This window comes from Elephas maximus, chromosome 16 (genome assembly GCF_024166365.1).
Source record: "Elephas maximus indicus isolate mEleMax1 chromosome 16, mEleMax1 primary haplotype, whole genome shotgun sequence".
Lineage (NCBI taxonomy): Eukaryota > Metazoa > Chordata > Mammalia > Proboscidea > Elephantidae > Elephas > Elephas maximus.
In genome coordinates this window covers 54,331,925-54,347,154 of record NC_064834.1, presented here as the reverse complement: position 1 = coordinate 54,347,154, position 15,230 = coordinate 54,331,925, and the positions used below count along the sequence as shown (strand labels likewise).

General features: G+C 46.0%; 1 protein-coding gene across 2 annotated transcripts in view; it reads right to left on the bottom strand.

The window, feature by feature from the left end:
* Positions 1–70: 70 nt before the first annotated feature.
* WBP1L (WW domain binding protein 1 like) overlaps positions 71–15,230 on the bottom strand; it is a 66,300-nt gene continuing 51,140 nt past the window's right edge. For both annotated transcript variants that reach the window (XM_049854835.1, XM_049854836.1), the window contains exons 3-4: positions 6,606–6,767; positions 71–5,193 (exon numbers count right to left, since the gene is read on the bottom strand). In XM_049854835.1, the coding sequence (XP_049710792.1) occupies positions 4,457–5,193; positions 6,606–6,767 (899 nt within the window). In that variant the 3' untranslated portion in view covers positions 71–4,456. The remainder of the gene's footprint in view (positions 5,194–6,605; positions 6,768–15,230) is intronic.

Genomic DNA, 15,230 nt, shown 5'->3' with positions numbered 1-15,230 from the left:
CCTCCAGGGTCAAACCCGGGTTCCCTCCCACCCCTACGCCATTGGCTGAAAACAGGAAAAACTGGAGAACAGAGTTTCTTGAAATTTTGTGCTTCAGGACACTGGTACTGTTTCCATCAGAATTTGGTCACCTGGGGCAACAGAGACAGCCAATGTCATATGTCATTAGAGAAATAAGGAACTCAGTGACCCAGAAGTCAGGGATACAATGAAACGGGGCCTACTGACCTAGGTATCAAGGTACATTGCAATCTTCTGGTGACCAGCCCATATGAGTTGCACCGTTTTGTTTTTGTATCACTCAGACATTTGTGTACGAGGCAGGAATGATGTATCTTCTAGTTCTTTCCTGTGCTTCCTGTGGTTTCTGTCCCTAGAGGCTAATATGGCTCCACTGGAGTAGCCTGGGAAAGCCTACCAGTTTAGAAGGAACTACGCAGCTACCATCCCACTAGAGTCATTTAAGGGCAGGGACAGTGTCCTCTGGTTCAGGGTCAAAGATGGAGGGAAGGTAAGCCTGGCTTACAAAGGACTCTCAGAAACAATGGAGCTGAATGGTGGGCAAGCCCAGGGGCTAGAAGAGAAACCGACTCACTGCCAGCATGTCCCAGCCCAGTCCACCAGTGAGGGCTCCCCTTGGGGAGGCAGGAACCCCTTCTGGGATGAGACAGGTTAACAAGATGCCCACCATCTTGCTTTGCCCACCTGCAGATGCCCCAAAGAGAAGTCTTGTTGGACAGGGGTGTCCCCTTTCTGGGCAGAGACAACAGGCTGTTCCGTCCCATGGCCCTCAAGCAGGGACTTCACCTGACTCAAGAAGCACTCTTAAGTTCTAGGAGGACAATCTCAGGCAGAAGGTAAATGAGCAAAGGAACACTCATGGCCTTTGGGAAGAACCACTGGCCCATGATGGCAGATGCTGGCATACTTGTTGCTCCCCACTGCCAAAGAATCTGTTCAAAGGATCCCTGCCTGGTATTCAAGACCTCATACTTCAAGATTCTCCAAATCTGTACCGCTCACTCACTTCATCTCAAACTACCTTATATTGTTAATTACTATTTCCCCCTAAGTAGGCTTTGTCTTCCTAACTGTATCTTCTGGAAGGCAGGGACTTTATTTTATATATATATACACACACACACATATATATGCATATATACATACATACATACATATATATATATAACTCCAGCATCCAAAACAGTGCTGGGCACAAAGTGGGGCCTCAATACCTAGTTTGTGTATTAAATTCCAAGGGTAAGTACTCACACGCACTTCTACCTGATGAACAAAACACCTCTCAGGAGTGCTTGCTTACTTTAAGTGTCACGTTTTAGCTACAGGGTATCTGACAGAGTTATCTCCTTTTGGGGGGTCTGATTTTAACCCATCTGTGAGAATTTACAAAGTGTTCAAAACATCAGAAATATACCCTTGACAAGAGAGGGGGTTTGGGGGAAAAATCTCTCAGGATGAAGTATGGACTCAGCAGCAGTACTGCCCAGCCTGCCTGGCCTGCGGTTCCTGTTTGGCCGAGGATCCCGTCCTCAACTGCTATGTGACTTCTCTCAGTCTCTGTGGAGACGGAAAAGCACTTGTGATTTGGCACCTGGAGGTGCAACTCCCTGAGGTCTGAGAAAGTGGAGAGAAGGAACAAAGTACTACAAGATAAAAAAAAAAAAAAAAGTAGGATTTTTGGGATTGATTTTTATTTGGGCTTCTCACAGTGGTTAGAGCCACTCTGTCTTCGGAACAATCACAGAACAGTAAATGCGTCACTGAGACTGCCCAGAAAAGTCTGACCAGCTGAATCTTATTGCTTAAAATACACATATTCACAATAACTGACAAATGGTGATGTGCCTCACACAGGAATGTGTTCGCATTTGCAAATTTTCTGACTGTAGCACCAAACCCTCCACCGATCCTTTCCTTCTCAACCACCTGGAAAACCAGCCACAATCCAATCTCCTTGGCCCCTAACCATTCTGTCGACTCTCTGCTTCATCTCCCTCCAAGCAAGGTAGCCTCCGTGGCTGGGGCCAGACTGCGATCGCTGGAACGAAGCCCAGTTCTACCAGTTGCATTTTCTTCTTCTCGTGCCTTTAGGGTAGGATGCTGCAGTGAACACAACAGTTAGCACTCAGGCCAGTCCCCCATTCAAACTGGGGGAGGAAACTTCAAGAAGGCCAGAATTCATCCACCTGATCAGTTAACTGAAGAAGGATTCATTTTGGTAAAACTTGTGCTCCTTCGAGACACTTCAGTGAGGTGTTTGGGATTTAAAAAAACAAAGTGGAAGGAAAGGCATCTGAGGACTGCTGATGCACTCTGGCCACACAGCAGCTTGCGCGCCTTGAACCTCGGCGGAGGGAGGTAAGCCTTGTGGCACTGTGAACTGCCAAACCTTCCTGGCAATTCTGGGCAGGGCTGACGTCTGGGCAGCAGCTAGTCCAAGCTTGTCACTGAAGATCCAACCAAGCTTCTGTCTGAAATTCCACTCTCACCTTCTGTCCCAAGTGGTTGTGGACACCACCCAGGGGGCTGGTACTGAAGGCCAGAAGCAGCCGAGGGAGGCAGACATGTTCAGAGCATGTTTCCACTTACAGGGGACAGAACACAGGCCTCTGAGCGCCCACGGAGCAATGTGCAAAGTGCAGTGATGGGTAGAGTAAAACCTCTACCTAGAGCACAGTATCTCTGGCAAACACAGGGGACTGCCGTTGACAATGCTGCTGAATACACCCGAGTACACAGTCAGACATTTGCTCAGTAAACAGTAAATGCATAAAATAAGTTACCTTGAGAGGGCCATATTTGCTCCAAGTGTTGTGGTTAACACGAGAAGAATGGCTGCTTCAAGGTATATTCACAGGAACACACAACTTGGGGCTCACACACAAGGGACACATACACAGGTCATCCAAAAAGTCACTATTTGGACTTCACTTTGTTCAATGTGGATTTTGGTTTTGTGGAATCCAAACGCAGATACTTGTTTGCCTCACAGCCTTGGATTTGTCTCTCTCTCTCTCTATATATATATATTTTTCCCTTTCTTACCATAACGTCAATGCCTAGTCAGAATATCACCGTTCAAGAGTTGAGGAAGAACCAAACTCTTTGTATCAACAGCACTGGAAGGGGAATGTTAGTTTTGGCTGTTTGCACTCTCCATTCAAATTATCCTATCAAAGCTCAACTGGTTATCTGAGGCCAAACTACAGTAATAAGGATCCTGTGGTCCTTCAGGACGGCTGCCTTCACCCTCCTACATAGGCCACTTAGACGCTTTACATAGGCTACAGAAAAATGAGTCATCCCATTCGAAAAAAGGGGGGAGGAGTATAACAACCACAGATAACCAAGGTATTTCTTTCAAGTGGTCAGTTTAAAAAAAAAAAGAAACAACAAAAACAAAACAACAAAAAACACATTCAAAATCAAAGAGAAAATACTGTGTGAGAGCCAGACTATTGGGCTGCCCACAGCTTCCTCAGTCCATTTGTTCACAACAGTGAGAAGTGAAGGCCTGTGTGCTTGGGATGAGGGAGAGCCCTGGTCACCTGTGGGCACAGACAAAAGGGCAGAGATGCAGAAGCCACACCTCCATCTACCACCATGGGTTGGGGCCTCCTGCTCACCCACAGAAGTTCCAAAGATCGCCCCCACCCAGGCCTTCACACAAAACCTCTCCTTCTGGCTCAACTGTAGCCAGGCTCTTTGAAGGCAACTTGGGAAAGAGTCCAAACTTCTCTTTTCCAGAATAGAATTCTTGCCTGTCCATTGGGAAGGTTCTTGTTTTTAGCTCGCTTTTGTTGTTTGCTTTTAAAAGAAAAACCAAAGAGAACGCAGTATAACCCTTCATGCCTGAACCAGTCTGCAGCCAGCCAGGCATGTGACAGATCAATGAGCCCCCTACAAACCTACCACGCAAGTGTCCATCGGACACCAACCTCCCAGAGGATTAATCCACATCTCGCTACGCAAACACTGGCATCCCTGGGCCTCTGTGGGTGGCTGAGACCTGTTTCCTCTCCTGGACTGAGACACAGCAAGGTTCTCTTACACTAAAACCAGAGAATCCACTCCACCACCAAGGATCATCTCAGGGCACAGTCCCAGCCCCCTTCCTTGGGGGTTTTTAAAACGTACATTTCTCTGACCCAAGCAGGTTGGCGAGAAAGGACTTGAAAGGGGGAAAACAGGGGTGGGGGCGGGGTGTGAGGAATGAGTCACAGAACCAACTTCTCAGCCCTCCACAACACTGTGCTTTTGTGGGGGAAAGGTATCCACACCCCAAACTGTACCTGGAGATGTAGGAAAATGTAGGAGGGGGAAAAAAAAGAAGAAAGTGGGTACACCACCTTCTCTGAAAGTCATTAATGCTTCTCTCGTGGTTCTCCCCTCCACTGGTTGCTCTGCCAAGTTCTCAGTTGTGGCAGGGCCTGCTCTAGCTGGGGGTGCTGCTGTTCTGGGAGTTGGGGGAGTCCTGTTCATTGATGGTGTTCAGCAGCAGGCAGGCGGGTGGCCGCGGCAGGTGGGGGTGCCCAGGCTCTCGTGCCTGCTCCTCGGAGGGTTGGTACAGCCCTTCCTCCTCGTCGCCAGCGGGCCGCACGTGGCAGCTGTCACAGAAGTCCAGGGGCCCATCCAGAGCATCATCAATGAGCGTGTTGAACTCTTTGAGGTCGTCGTCATGGCCCCGGTTGCAAACACACACCTCAATACCCGAGTCACCTGTGAAGCGCCGATGTCTGCCAGGAGTCTTGTCTTTGTGGTCGGGGAGGGCACTGTCATGCTCAGAGCTGTACTCTCTCAGCAGCTCCTCCTTACATTCTGAATCCTTGTCCGGGAAGGAGCCTGGGTCCAGCTCCCCCAGGCCAGCCTCAGAGCCACTGGGCTCCATTCCAGGGGCTTTGGTGGCTGCTCTGTCGGCTGGCCTGTCAGAGGGCTCGGGGTCGGCGATGCTTGGGGGTCTCGTGCTGCTTCTGCTGGGCCCAGACAAGGGGCTGCTCTGCGTCCCCTGGGGGCCCCTGGTGGGGTTGGCGCCCGGGGGACTGCCGCCTGCAGGGCTGCTCTGTGGAGGCAGCTGCTGCTGCTGTAGCTGGAAGGCACTGTACGGTGGGGGAGGAGTTGGAGGTCGGTTCACCACTTCCTCATAAGGAGGTAGTAAATAGTTTGGCAAAAACCCTAAAATGAGGAGTTAGGGAGGAGAGATTACTGTGCTGGCAACTGTTCTAAGACAGATTGCAAAGCTCACACTAAACACAGCCACTGTCTCCTCCCACCCCCAACACACACCCACCAAGTGACAGCTACAGCTCCTGACTGTGGGCAGGGGAGAAGGCTGCAATCAATTTTGCAGAGAAAGAGGGACACATTGGGAGTGACCTAACCCAGCTTCTTGAAATCAGAGAGCCCCCAAAGCTGCTTAATAGGCCAGGACTTCCTGCTTGTTTGGGAGTTAAGGCCGAGGGTAGGCAAATGTGGGGGATGGCCAAGAAATAATTTCTGCCTGGAATGGACCTGTTTCTAAAAAAAAAATACATGCACATAAACCTCACGTTTCTTGTTCAGAGTGTCCTCCATCTGAGCTCGTAAGTCTTCAGGGTCAGGTATCCTCATTTAAGACTTCCTGGCCACTTGTTCTTCCCTCCCTCTACCCTCTCCAGAGGTACCATGAAGAGGGCCTGTTGCTGGGAGGTTAGAAACCTGTGTTGTCTCTCTCACTCAAGCGTGGCTGGAGAAGGTCTGGAAAAACGAACTCCACCTGGGCCTGACTCAGATCAAGGGGCATTGGATTCCAGCAGGGGTTAGGGAGGATCCTCTGCCACCTAAGGCTTACTAAGAACATGCCAGGTGAGTTCTTTTTTTAATGCGGTAAATGCCTGAAGGCACAGATTGATCTATTTATAATATAACAAAAATTGCTAGCATTTATTGAGCACTTGCTATATGCCAGGCACTGTGCTAAGCACTTCATTCCTTCTAGATGTGGCATTCAAGCAATTATGACCATTTTATTTTGTAAAACACTCTGCAGAACAGCTCTGGACAAGCTACACAGCTGGGCCTACAGCTGCCATTTGACAGGTCATGTGTAAGCAAGCCCGGGTAAGTCAGGTGAACGCTCTTCTTTCAGTCATCAAATTTCTTGGTTCTCTGGAAGTACCAGTGCCACCCTACCACACCTGGCCCCTCATGGCACTCTCTGCTCAAGTATATTACATGGCAGTAAGCAAAATGGGAGGCACTCAGTCCACTGAACTGAAAATCTCGATTCACTCACATTATATATATACATCATCTGACGACCTGCCTTTTAAAATAAATTTGCTAAAGGAGCAGGGACCTGGCAAGATGCAGCCACTATGAGATTTAGAATGGCCCAGCGGCGTCGGGGAGCTGCATCCATACACCTGTTCCTCTGTGCTAAAAGTGAGCATCTCCTTGTCCCCATAAGAGCCAGACCCTGCTCTGTCCTGGGCAAGAGGGACAAACCCCCTCTGCCCATGGGGCCCTGACCCCGGGTGCAATTTGGGCCCTGGATCTGTGCATCTGGGCTCCTAAGGGCAATGTATGGCTGCTTTTGGTGTACGTACTGAAATAAAATGGCAGCGCTGAGTAATTGTGGGCTTCCCGGTAGGCGATCAGGTTGATTTCATGTTGCCGCTGCTGGGCCTGAAGGCGGTGCTTGGCTCTGCGGTGGTGGCAGACGCAGCAGCAGCTCAGGATGATGATGATGGTCCAGACCAACCAGAACCCTGGGGGGTGGAGAGGTGAGACAGAGAGGCATGTACACCAGGAGAGTACCAGCCAGAGGAGGTACCTCTCAGAACAAGAAGGTTCCACGACAGCAACCATGTGGTTGAATGTGGTACTGTCATGCTGCTGGGTGCACAGGTGTGCCATACTATAACTGTCCCCTCATGATCTCCCTAGATGCTAACAGACATGATAGTTACTAATGGTCACAAAGTACTGTGCCTTAGGGGGAGATGACTGTCCTCTGAAGAAACCCAGAACTCTGTTAAGCTATCTTAGTGGGGTAAAGGAGGAAGAACTGTTCCTGATGCCAGAAAAATCTAGAATAGCCATCAGGAGATAATTACCTACCCTAAACAGGGGCAATAGATGATGTCCATTGCCTGCAGGGGGCCCTCCATTTTTATTCTCCCCTTTTACATTTTATTACTCCATTTTACTACCCCTCTCCCCTACCTGTTCCCTAAACATGCTTTTTGGCACATAGACATAGCCATCCTATTGGTATTTAATCCCAGGAGAGAGGGACCTAGGCGTTCTCCTCCCAAGACACAAAGTGGGATGTCCTTGAATGCAATCTAACATTACCCTGGGACAGGGGCCTAACTTTGGGGAACTTTCGCTGATGATGATGTATGCTGTTCTACTCATCCCTGTCTTATTTATTCTGTGAGTATTAATGCCTGTTGACCATGCCATTAGAACAGTGTCTGGTCTGTGCTCTGCTCCTAATGGTCTTCCCTAAGAACTTGTGAATATGGCATAATGCACATGTCTCACCCAGTGAAATGACATTTAGAATATGCACTCAATTTTCGTGGTGTTTTGTAGCTGACTGAAAGACCTGTAGGATGGAAGAGGGCAGGAACGTCAAAATAATAATAACAAAGGAGATCACTCACTTCAGGGAGCCTCCAGGGACCTTGGGGGAAGGTAAGTGCCAAGACAACTCTCCAGCACCACTGCTCCTCCTGTGTTTTAGGTTGGTGGGCATTAAATATGCCCACTTTCTAGTACAGCATACTACTCCTCTCTTGAGAGATCTCTGAAGAAAAGGCTTCAGGCTTCCTTGGTCCCATCTCCCTCGCAGAACTGCTCAAGCTCCTCCGGGCAGCTACCAGGCTCACCTCTTGCTACTAAAATGGTTGTTGATTCACCAAAACCAGAAGGAGCCCCTCAAGATCCCCAGGGCTCAGAATATTAGCAATTCCAAGAGGCCTTGGAGGTGACTCCTGATAAAAGAATTTTTAGGGTTCTCCTTGTCTCACCAAAAAGATCTGAGGCTTTTTTAGTGACAAGAGTTACTAAAGTTAAAGGTGGAAAAATTCTAATTGCCTCAGATCCAACTCTTCCCTAGAGAGTGTAAATGACTTCCTCTGCTCTCAATATAATCTGGTACAATTCCAACTCTTGCTGTCACAAACAATCTATGCCCATCTCACTTTGGTGTGGGCTGCATTAGACGCAGGGCCATCAGCAGCCGCCCCTTCTTCCTTCCCACTCCAGGCAGGGGTGGAGGAGCAGGGGAGATGGCCCAAAGCCCTCTCTTCTCTATGTTAAAGAACATCCAGAAAGCTCTAATAAAAAGCAGGATCATACCAAGTCTCCTCACTTTCGCAGGGGTGGGGTAGGTAAGATGAGAACAATCCCCAAAAAGGCCCATTTCAGATTTTAAAACCTTACCAGATATAAGGATATCATATAGCTAATAATAATGTGTTCAAAGAATGGGTAATGACATGGGGAAATGTTCACAATAGTAAACTGCAAACACAAGATATGTGAAGCCCCTGTGGTGCAACGGTTAAGCGCACGGCTGAGGGAGAAAGACCTGGCAATCCGCTTCCATAAAGATAACAGTGTAGAAAACCCTATGGAGCAGTGCCACTCTGTCACATGGGGTCATTATGAGTCAGAATCAACTCAGTGGCACCCAACAACATATATATATATATATATAAAACGAAAGGAGAAACACAAAAATAATGACTTATCTTTAATAGGTTCATGAGAAATTTTAATTTTCTTCTCTAGATTATTTTCTTTCAAACTACGACACTAAAAACAAATTAAAAATTTTAAATGTGTGACTAATTTTTTTTGCTGGCTTTTATTAAAAAAAAAAAAAAAATTACTTCCTGGATAGGTTTTCAAATTCCTCTGGAAATGCAGCCATACAATGAAATATGAATCACTAAAAAATTATTTACTGAATACTATCTTTGACATTTAAAGATGTTTCTGATATTGGATGAAAAAAGCAGATTCTAAAACAATAGAAAATATGATCCCAATTTTTATCTTTTAAAAAAAGTAAATATGGAGAGAAAAAGGTCTAGAGGAATGGTCAAGAGGCTAATCTCGAGGTCATCCCTGGGTGACAGGGCAGGAGATATTCTGCCACCAGCTCCTTCATTTCTTATCTGCATTTAACTTTTCTAATATAAACATGAACTTCTTTGTAATAAAAATAATATTTTTTCTCAATAAAAAATTATCAAAGGAATAATTTTAAAGTCAGTTGTATATTAAGTGAGAATAGATTATAATATTCATTTGATCTCTATTCTTGAATAACTTCAAACTCTTTCCATTACAAATATTACATTATTTTTTTTTTATCATCTGCTTTGTAGTTATAAATGTTTAAAAATTCTAAAGGATTTCCACATGTATCTCTGGTCAAAATGAGTTTAATCAAGCTAAAGTTGTTTAAAAAAGAAAAAGCCTTCCTCTCTCTCGACTTATAATACATCTCCCCATACAGCTGCCCTTCTAGAGTGTGACAGGATGGTACAGTGCTGCTTAGCGCTAACCTCTAAGACACCTAATTGCTTTCATCAGTTGTTCAGTGCTCAACCAAGCCTTCTTGCTGAGGCCCAGCAACAAGAGAACAGGCACAGAATAATGGACAGTGGATTTTTTTCCCCTTTACTCATCAGCAGACAGAAGAACCCCATTCTCAACCAGAGAACATTAGCTGAAGTTAGGAAAAGCATCCTTTTTTGTCCTTTCCAAATTCACCACTGAAATTTGCTTAATTTAACTTATATTTCTTTCCTTGTGAATGCTGACTATTCAAGACTAGATACTGTTTGAGGAAGTCTCACAGAACGGTGGAGGGCTGGAAAGAAACTACAGGAGTACAGTCCTCCAACCCTCCCTCTACTCCCCACTATCTGGTCCACTCTCAGCCTCTCTGAGTGGGGCTGGGCTGTGTTCTGCTTAAGAGTCTGCCTCTGAATGTCTTTTAGTCACGTCTAAAACAGACTATTTTGTACTGCCTACACTTCTCTTACTTCCTCACCATAATCTTACAATCTACTTTGTATTACTTTATAACTTTAAAAGTATATTCTCCTACTAGCTAATTACTGTCTAACTCTATTTCTACCAAGCCATTTTTTCAGTAGTTCTTTACCTAAAGGTAAACCAACTTCTAACTTTTGTGCTGCAATATATAGAATCTAAGGAAATACTTTTCAACTTTCATAACCCATGCTCTCTTTTAATCAGAAAAATCTCACACTCTAGTTGTCATGTTCGCCAAATATTTCTGGTTCTCCCCCCATAGGGTTTCTAAGGCTATAATCTTTATGAAATCAAACTATCACATCTTTCTCCTGCAGAGCGACTGGTGGGTTCGAACTGCCCACCTTTCATTTAGCAGCCAAGAGTTTAACCACTGCACCACCAGGGCTCCTTTTGAACTTCCTGGCTTCCTCATAATTAAGGCTTTGGGATTAGTTCTAACTAATGAGTTGGGACTGGAAGTGATGTATGTCACTTAGAGACCAGAACATTCTTGTAGATATGAGGCCCCCTGTTAGCCTTCCCTCTGCCATGGCAATTGAGCACATTCCAGATGGGGACTTCAGGTTCAGTCTGAATCCCAAAGGACGATGAAGCGGAAACAAAGCTCCCATTCAACCTACAATAGACATGTAGCGTGAATAAGAAAAACACCTGTTGTTTTAGGCCACTGAGATTCTGGACTTGCTACTGCAGCATAACCTACCTATCCTAACTGATGCAGTGTGTTCACACGCTTTTCTGGGAGAGGATTTAAACTGTTCATCAGATTCTCAAAGAAGCTTTGATCCAGAGAAAGGCTGAGACCCATTAAACTAGAAATATAATACAAAAACAGGGAGTTCTTTAGGAAAAGAAAATTTGGATAGGCAGGACAGAAGGAGACTAGGGGAAAAAATGAGGCCAACAGAACACGTACCCTTGGCAAAGTTACTTTAGTCACTTGCCCCAGAAAGCTCACTGCTTATTGAAATTCTCCCAGCTCATCTTTTTTCATGTGATATCATGGGTAGAAAAACTATCCTTATCATGTAACAGCTGTGTGATATAGTGCAGGGCTCAAACTAAGTTCTAATTTCTTCATTTTTAATACAGGACCACAAAGGATTATTGGTGTAGTGGGATGATGCGGTGTTAGGAAAAGTGCAGAAAAGGTCCCTAATGAGTTGGTCCCACTTAATGGAGTTAAAGTGGGAAGCAGGGCAGAAGGCATCCTGATCTGACTTACACAAAACTGGACTCTCTTGGGAGTCACTCTAGTCAAAGTAGCATCCCATCCCTTCAAAAGGGGAAACATCTAGACCAGTCCCTATGGAGTTGTGAAAAATTTCAATCTTTTAGCTAGATTTCACAAATAAGAAAGAAACTTTAAAAAAGGAAAACCTAACTAAAGAGACACAGAGAGAAAGACAGAGTCCTCCTCTCTCACCCCCCTCCCCAGATTACACTCCTCAATGACAACTTTCAAAGTTGTGATCTCACCGTGGGGAGTGTTTGTCATGCTAAACAAAATGGAAAACATGTTTTTAAAAACAATCACAGTCCCATGCAGGAACTGAGTCATGTGCCCCAGAGTTCACTATAAACTTGGGAAAGCACCACTCCCCATCTGGCAGGAAATTCCGCATTAGGAAGCAGAACTGTACAGTAGGTCACTACCCCCATGGTGGTAGGTGACCTCCCTGATGGAAGCTAAGGCTAGTTTGGAAGGGCGGTGCATGGCCCCTTATAGCTCTCTGCAGGAGCTCCTGCCACTGCCACTGTGGAAAAAGGCCTGATTTGGGGAATGAAGACTTCAGACGACTTGCAACTTCATCTGAAATACTCAACAACTTTCCTAGAAGCTTCCAGACAAATATAGAAGATAGAAGGCAGATGACTTGAGTTCAAATTCCAGCTCATTTTGTTTTACTTCCCTCATCTGTAAAACAGGGAGAATAACAGTCTCTATCTCATTTGGCCATTGTGAGAACTAAATGGGGTAATACATGCAGAGTACTCAGAACTTCACCTGACGTGTAAGTTCTCTAGAAAAACCAAACCAAACCCACTGCCATTGAGTCAATTCCCACCCATAGCGACCCTATCTAGCTTATTATTAATATTGTTATAGTCATAACCACAGGTAGCAAGAATTCCCTTTAAATCTCCCTTTTACCCCCTAAAAAGTATTCCATAAAGTAACACGGGTTAGGAACACGTCCAAAATCAGGTTCTAGGTTCTGTTCTTGGATAAATTCATGGGAAAACCAGTCAACTCATATTTACTGAGTTCCCACTGTGAATGAGGTGCTGTGTCAGCAGATACCAGCCTGCCATGGTCCAGAAGTTGGGACCACCAGAGAGCTGGGGTCCAATGGGTCTTGGAAAGAGGCCCTGCTCCACATTGGTGAATTTGCTCAGGTAGCAAACGCTGTGGGTCTTTCCTAAATGCAACTCAATACAGGGCATCTTAAGACAAACTAAAAAGGAAAAAAAGTAACAGGTGAAAAACAAGCTGGGCAGCATTAACTGGACTTGCTAACAGTCTATTTTATGTCACCTCAGGGAAATTCCACTGTTCAGAAACACTCCTGGCTCCCTACCAAAGCCCAAACTAGGGACAATCATGCCTGCGTGAAGTTCACTCAAATTATCTCAGGAGCAGAAATTCCCAACTCTGATCCTTCCCTGGAAAATACAGTTTAGCGAAAAGGAAGAGCCTTGGGATGAGAACTGGGAGCTCTGGGCCCAGGCTTTTTTGGCCTTGAGCACATCCCTGGTGTCCCTGGGTCTTGGTTTTCTCCTTTACTCTATCTGCTCCATTAAGGGACTCCTCACGTAGAAATTAAACAATGCGCATAGAAGGTGTTTAACCTGGCATTTGAGACCATCCAGAGCCTGGGCCCATCCACACTTCCAGCCTGGTCTTAGTGGAACCTGGTTGGAGTCCTGGAAGTGGACTGGCTTGGAGTGACAGGCATTCTCTATTTATCAGCTGTAACCAACAGGGCAGTTCCTTAACACTCCTAGCCCCAAGAAATGGGGATGATATATGCAACTAGCAGGATTGTTCTTGGGGCAAAAAGAGATGGTGAACATTATGGCCTTACCTAAGGTCTGGCAGCCGGAGAGTTCTATGCACATTTGCACCCTTATCTCCCATTTCTTCCCAGGCAAGTCCCATGCCCCAGGAGAGGTTAACAACATGATGCATACTCTTCTTTCCCACAGGGCCTCAGCCAATGATGTTCCTCTGTCTGGGGAGTCCTTCTACCTGCCTCCATCCATTTAAACCCTATTCACCCTTTTAAGGCCCACTTCAAATGCCCCCTTTCCCACACAGCCTTCCTTGAATCCTGCCAGGACAAAGGTGAACTCTCTCTTTGAACATTCATGGCAGTTCTGGCACGTACACTCCACTCTATATTACTAATTGTACATTTTGTCTTGTCTCTTCTTTCTACTAGGAAATTACCTTCTCAATGGCAAGGATTATGCCTCCTGGATAGTTTCTAGCACAGAGAAGAGGCCACAGCCAGCTGCAGCATGAAACCAACCAGGAACTTGTTAGAATTGCAAATTCTCAGGTCTACCTCAGATCTACGGAATCAGAGACTCTGGGAATTGGGCCTGAAGTCTATGTTTTAGCAAGCCCTCCTGATGCTTGAAAAGTTTGAAAACCACTGAATTAAGAGTTTGCTGAATGAATAAATGGCTGAATGATGAATTAAAGTATAATGCCATAAAAACACATGGATTAATAATTATGATGGCCAGATCCCCACAGCCTCTGCTCTGTCAAGCAGGACCTTTGGTTTCTGTCTGATGCAGGCCTAACAATGCCTCTTGGCTTAGGTTACAACAGATTAAGAAGACATGGTGGAAAGGTTGCTGGCTGAAACTCAAGGGTCTGTGTGCTTGTGTGTCTGTGTAAAGTGGGGTAGTGGGCAGGTTTGTGTGTGTGTGTGTGTGTGTGTGTGTATGTGTGTGTGTGTGACGAAGTCTTCAGTACACCGGAAAACTGAGCTTATTAGAGGTAAAACGGTTGATAGAAATGGCCATTTTTCCCCCTGGAACCTTCCCTGTAGGCAAGAGGCAACTATGGTTAAAGAGACACCTTGTCTGACCAAAACTCTGCCAAAGATTTCCTGGCTGATATTTTTTCTTCCAGAGGAAAGAGAAGAAAAAAACCAAAAACCCAAATCTCATTACTTTCACATTTCAGGCAAAGTCAAGATGCAGTTAAAGGGAACAGGGTTTAAAGCAACAAAAAAAAGCAGTTTTGACAAGAATTTCAGGAGCTCATTCCAACATTCAACCTCCCTCCTACACACACTGGGGAGAGAGGCCGTGACCCTAGTAAGGAGGAAAACCAATGGAATTCCTGAGAGGGGCAGAACACACACTGGGCATCTACTGACCAAGAACGCACTTCTGGGCACAGATGAGAGGAAATCTTGCTTTTACAGTCTCCATCCCTCCAGAACTTGGAAAGAATGTGCCAGCTCATATAACAGGGAGTCTTTTCTCCTGGTGCAGCTTCTGGTCTCTCTCTGGCCTCCCTTCTCCATTCCCCAACTGACCATAACTAGGAGATAATTAGCCACACGTGCAGCTCTTCCTCTAGCTTCCTGTAAGCCCTTAGGGTGAAGATGCTGTTTCCCAGACTGTCTCCCTACCATCTGGGTCTCTCTGTCTCTGCTGTGCCACTCCTCCCACCCGTCACAGCTTTGGTGACCCAATTCTGGTGGCTACTGAATCTGCTCCGCCAGCACCCCATGAGGCTCTATCAATCTGACGTGGGGCCATCAGCACTCCATTCCTTTCCACAACTGATGCCGCCTGGGCTGGGCCTCAGAAAAACAAACTGCAGCTCCATGGCTTTTTGGCAGCCCAACTTAAACTTTTGTTTTAACAAGGGGTGGGAGGGAGAATTTGAACCCTGTAGTTATCTGTATTTTAAAACATTTAAACACAGTCTATCCACCTGCCTGGCACTTGGTGTTCTTTAGAAAGTCCCTCAACCCCACCCCTTTTAAAGTAGCGACAAGGATTCTGTGCCCTCCTTTGCTACTGCTTATACAGACCGAGGGTTGGGGGAGGTATCTTGAGCCCTGTTCCCCCCTGCCCTTGACTGCCCCTGGAATTCCTCAGAATTCCCAATCAGC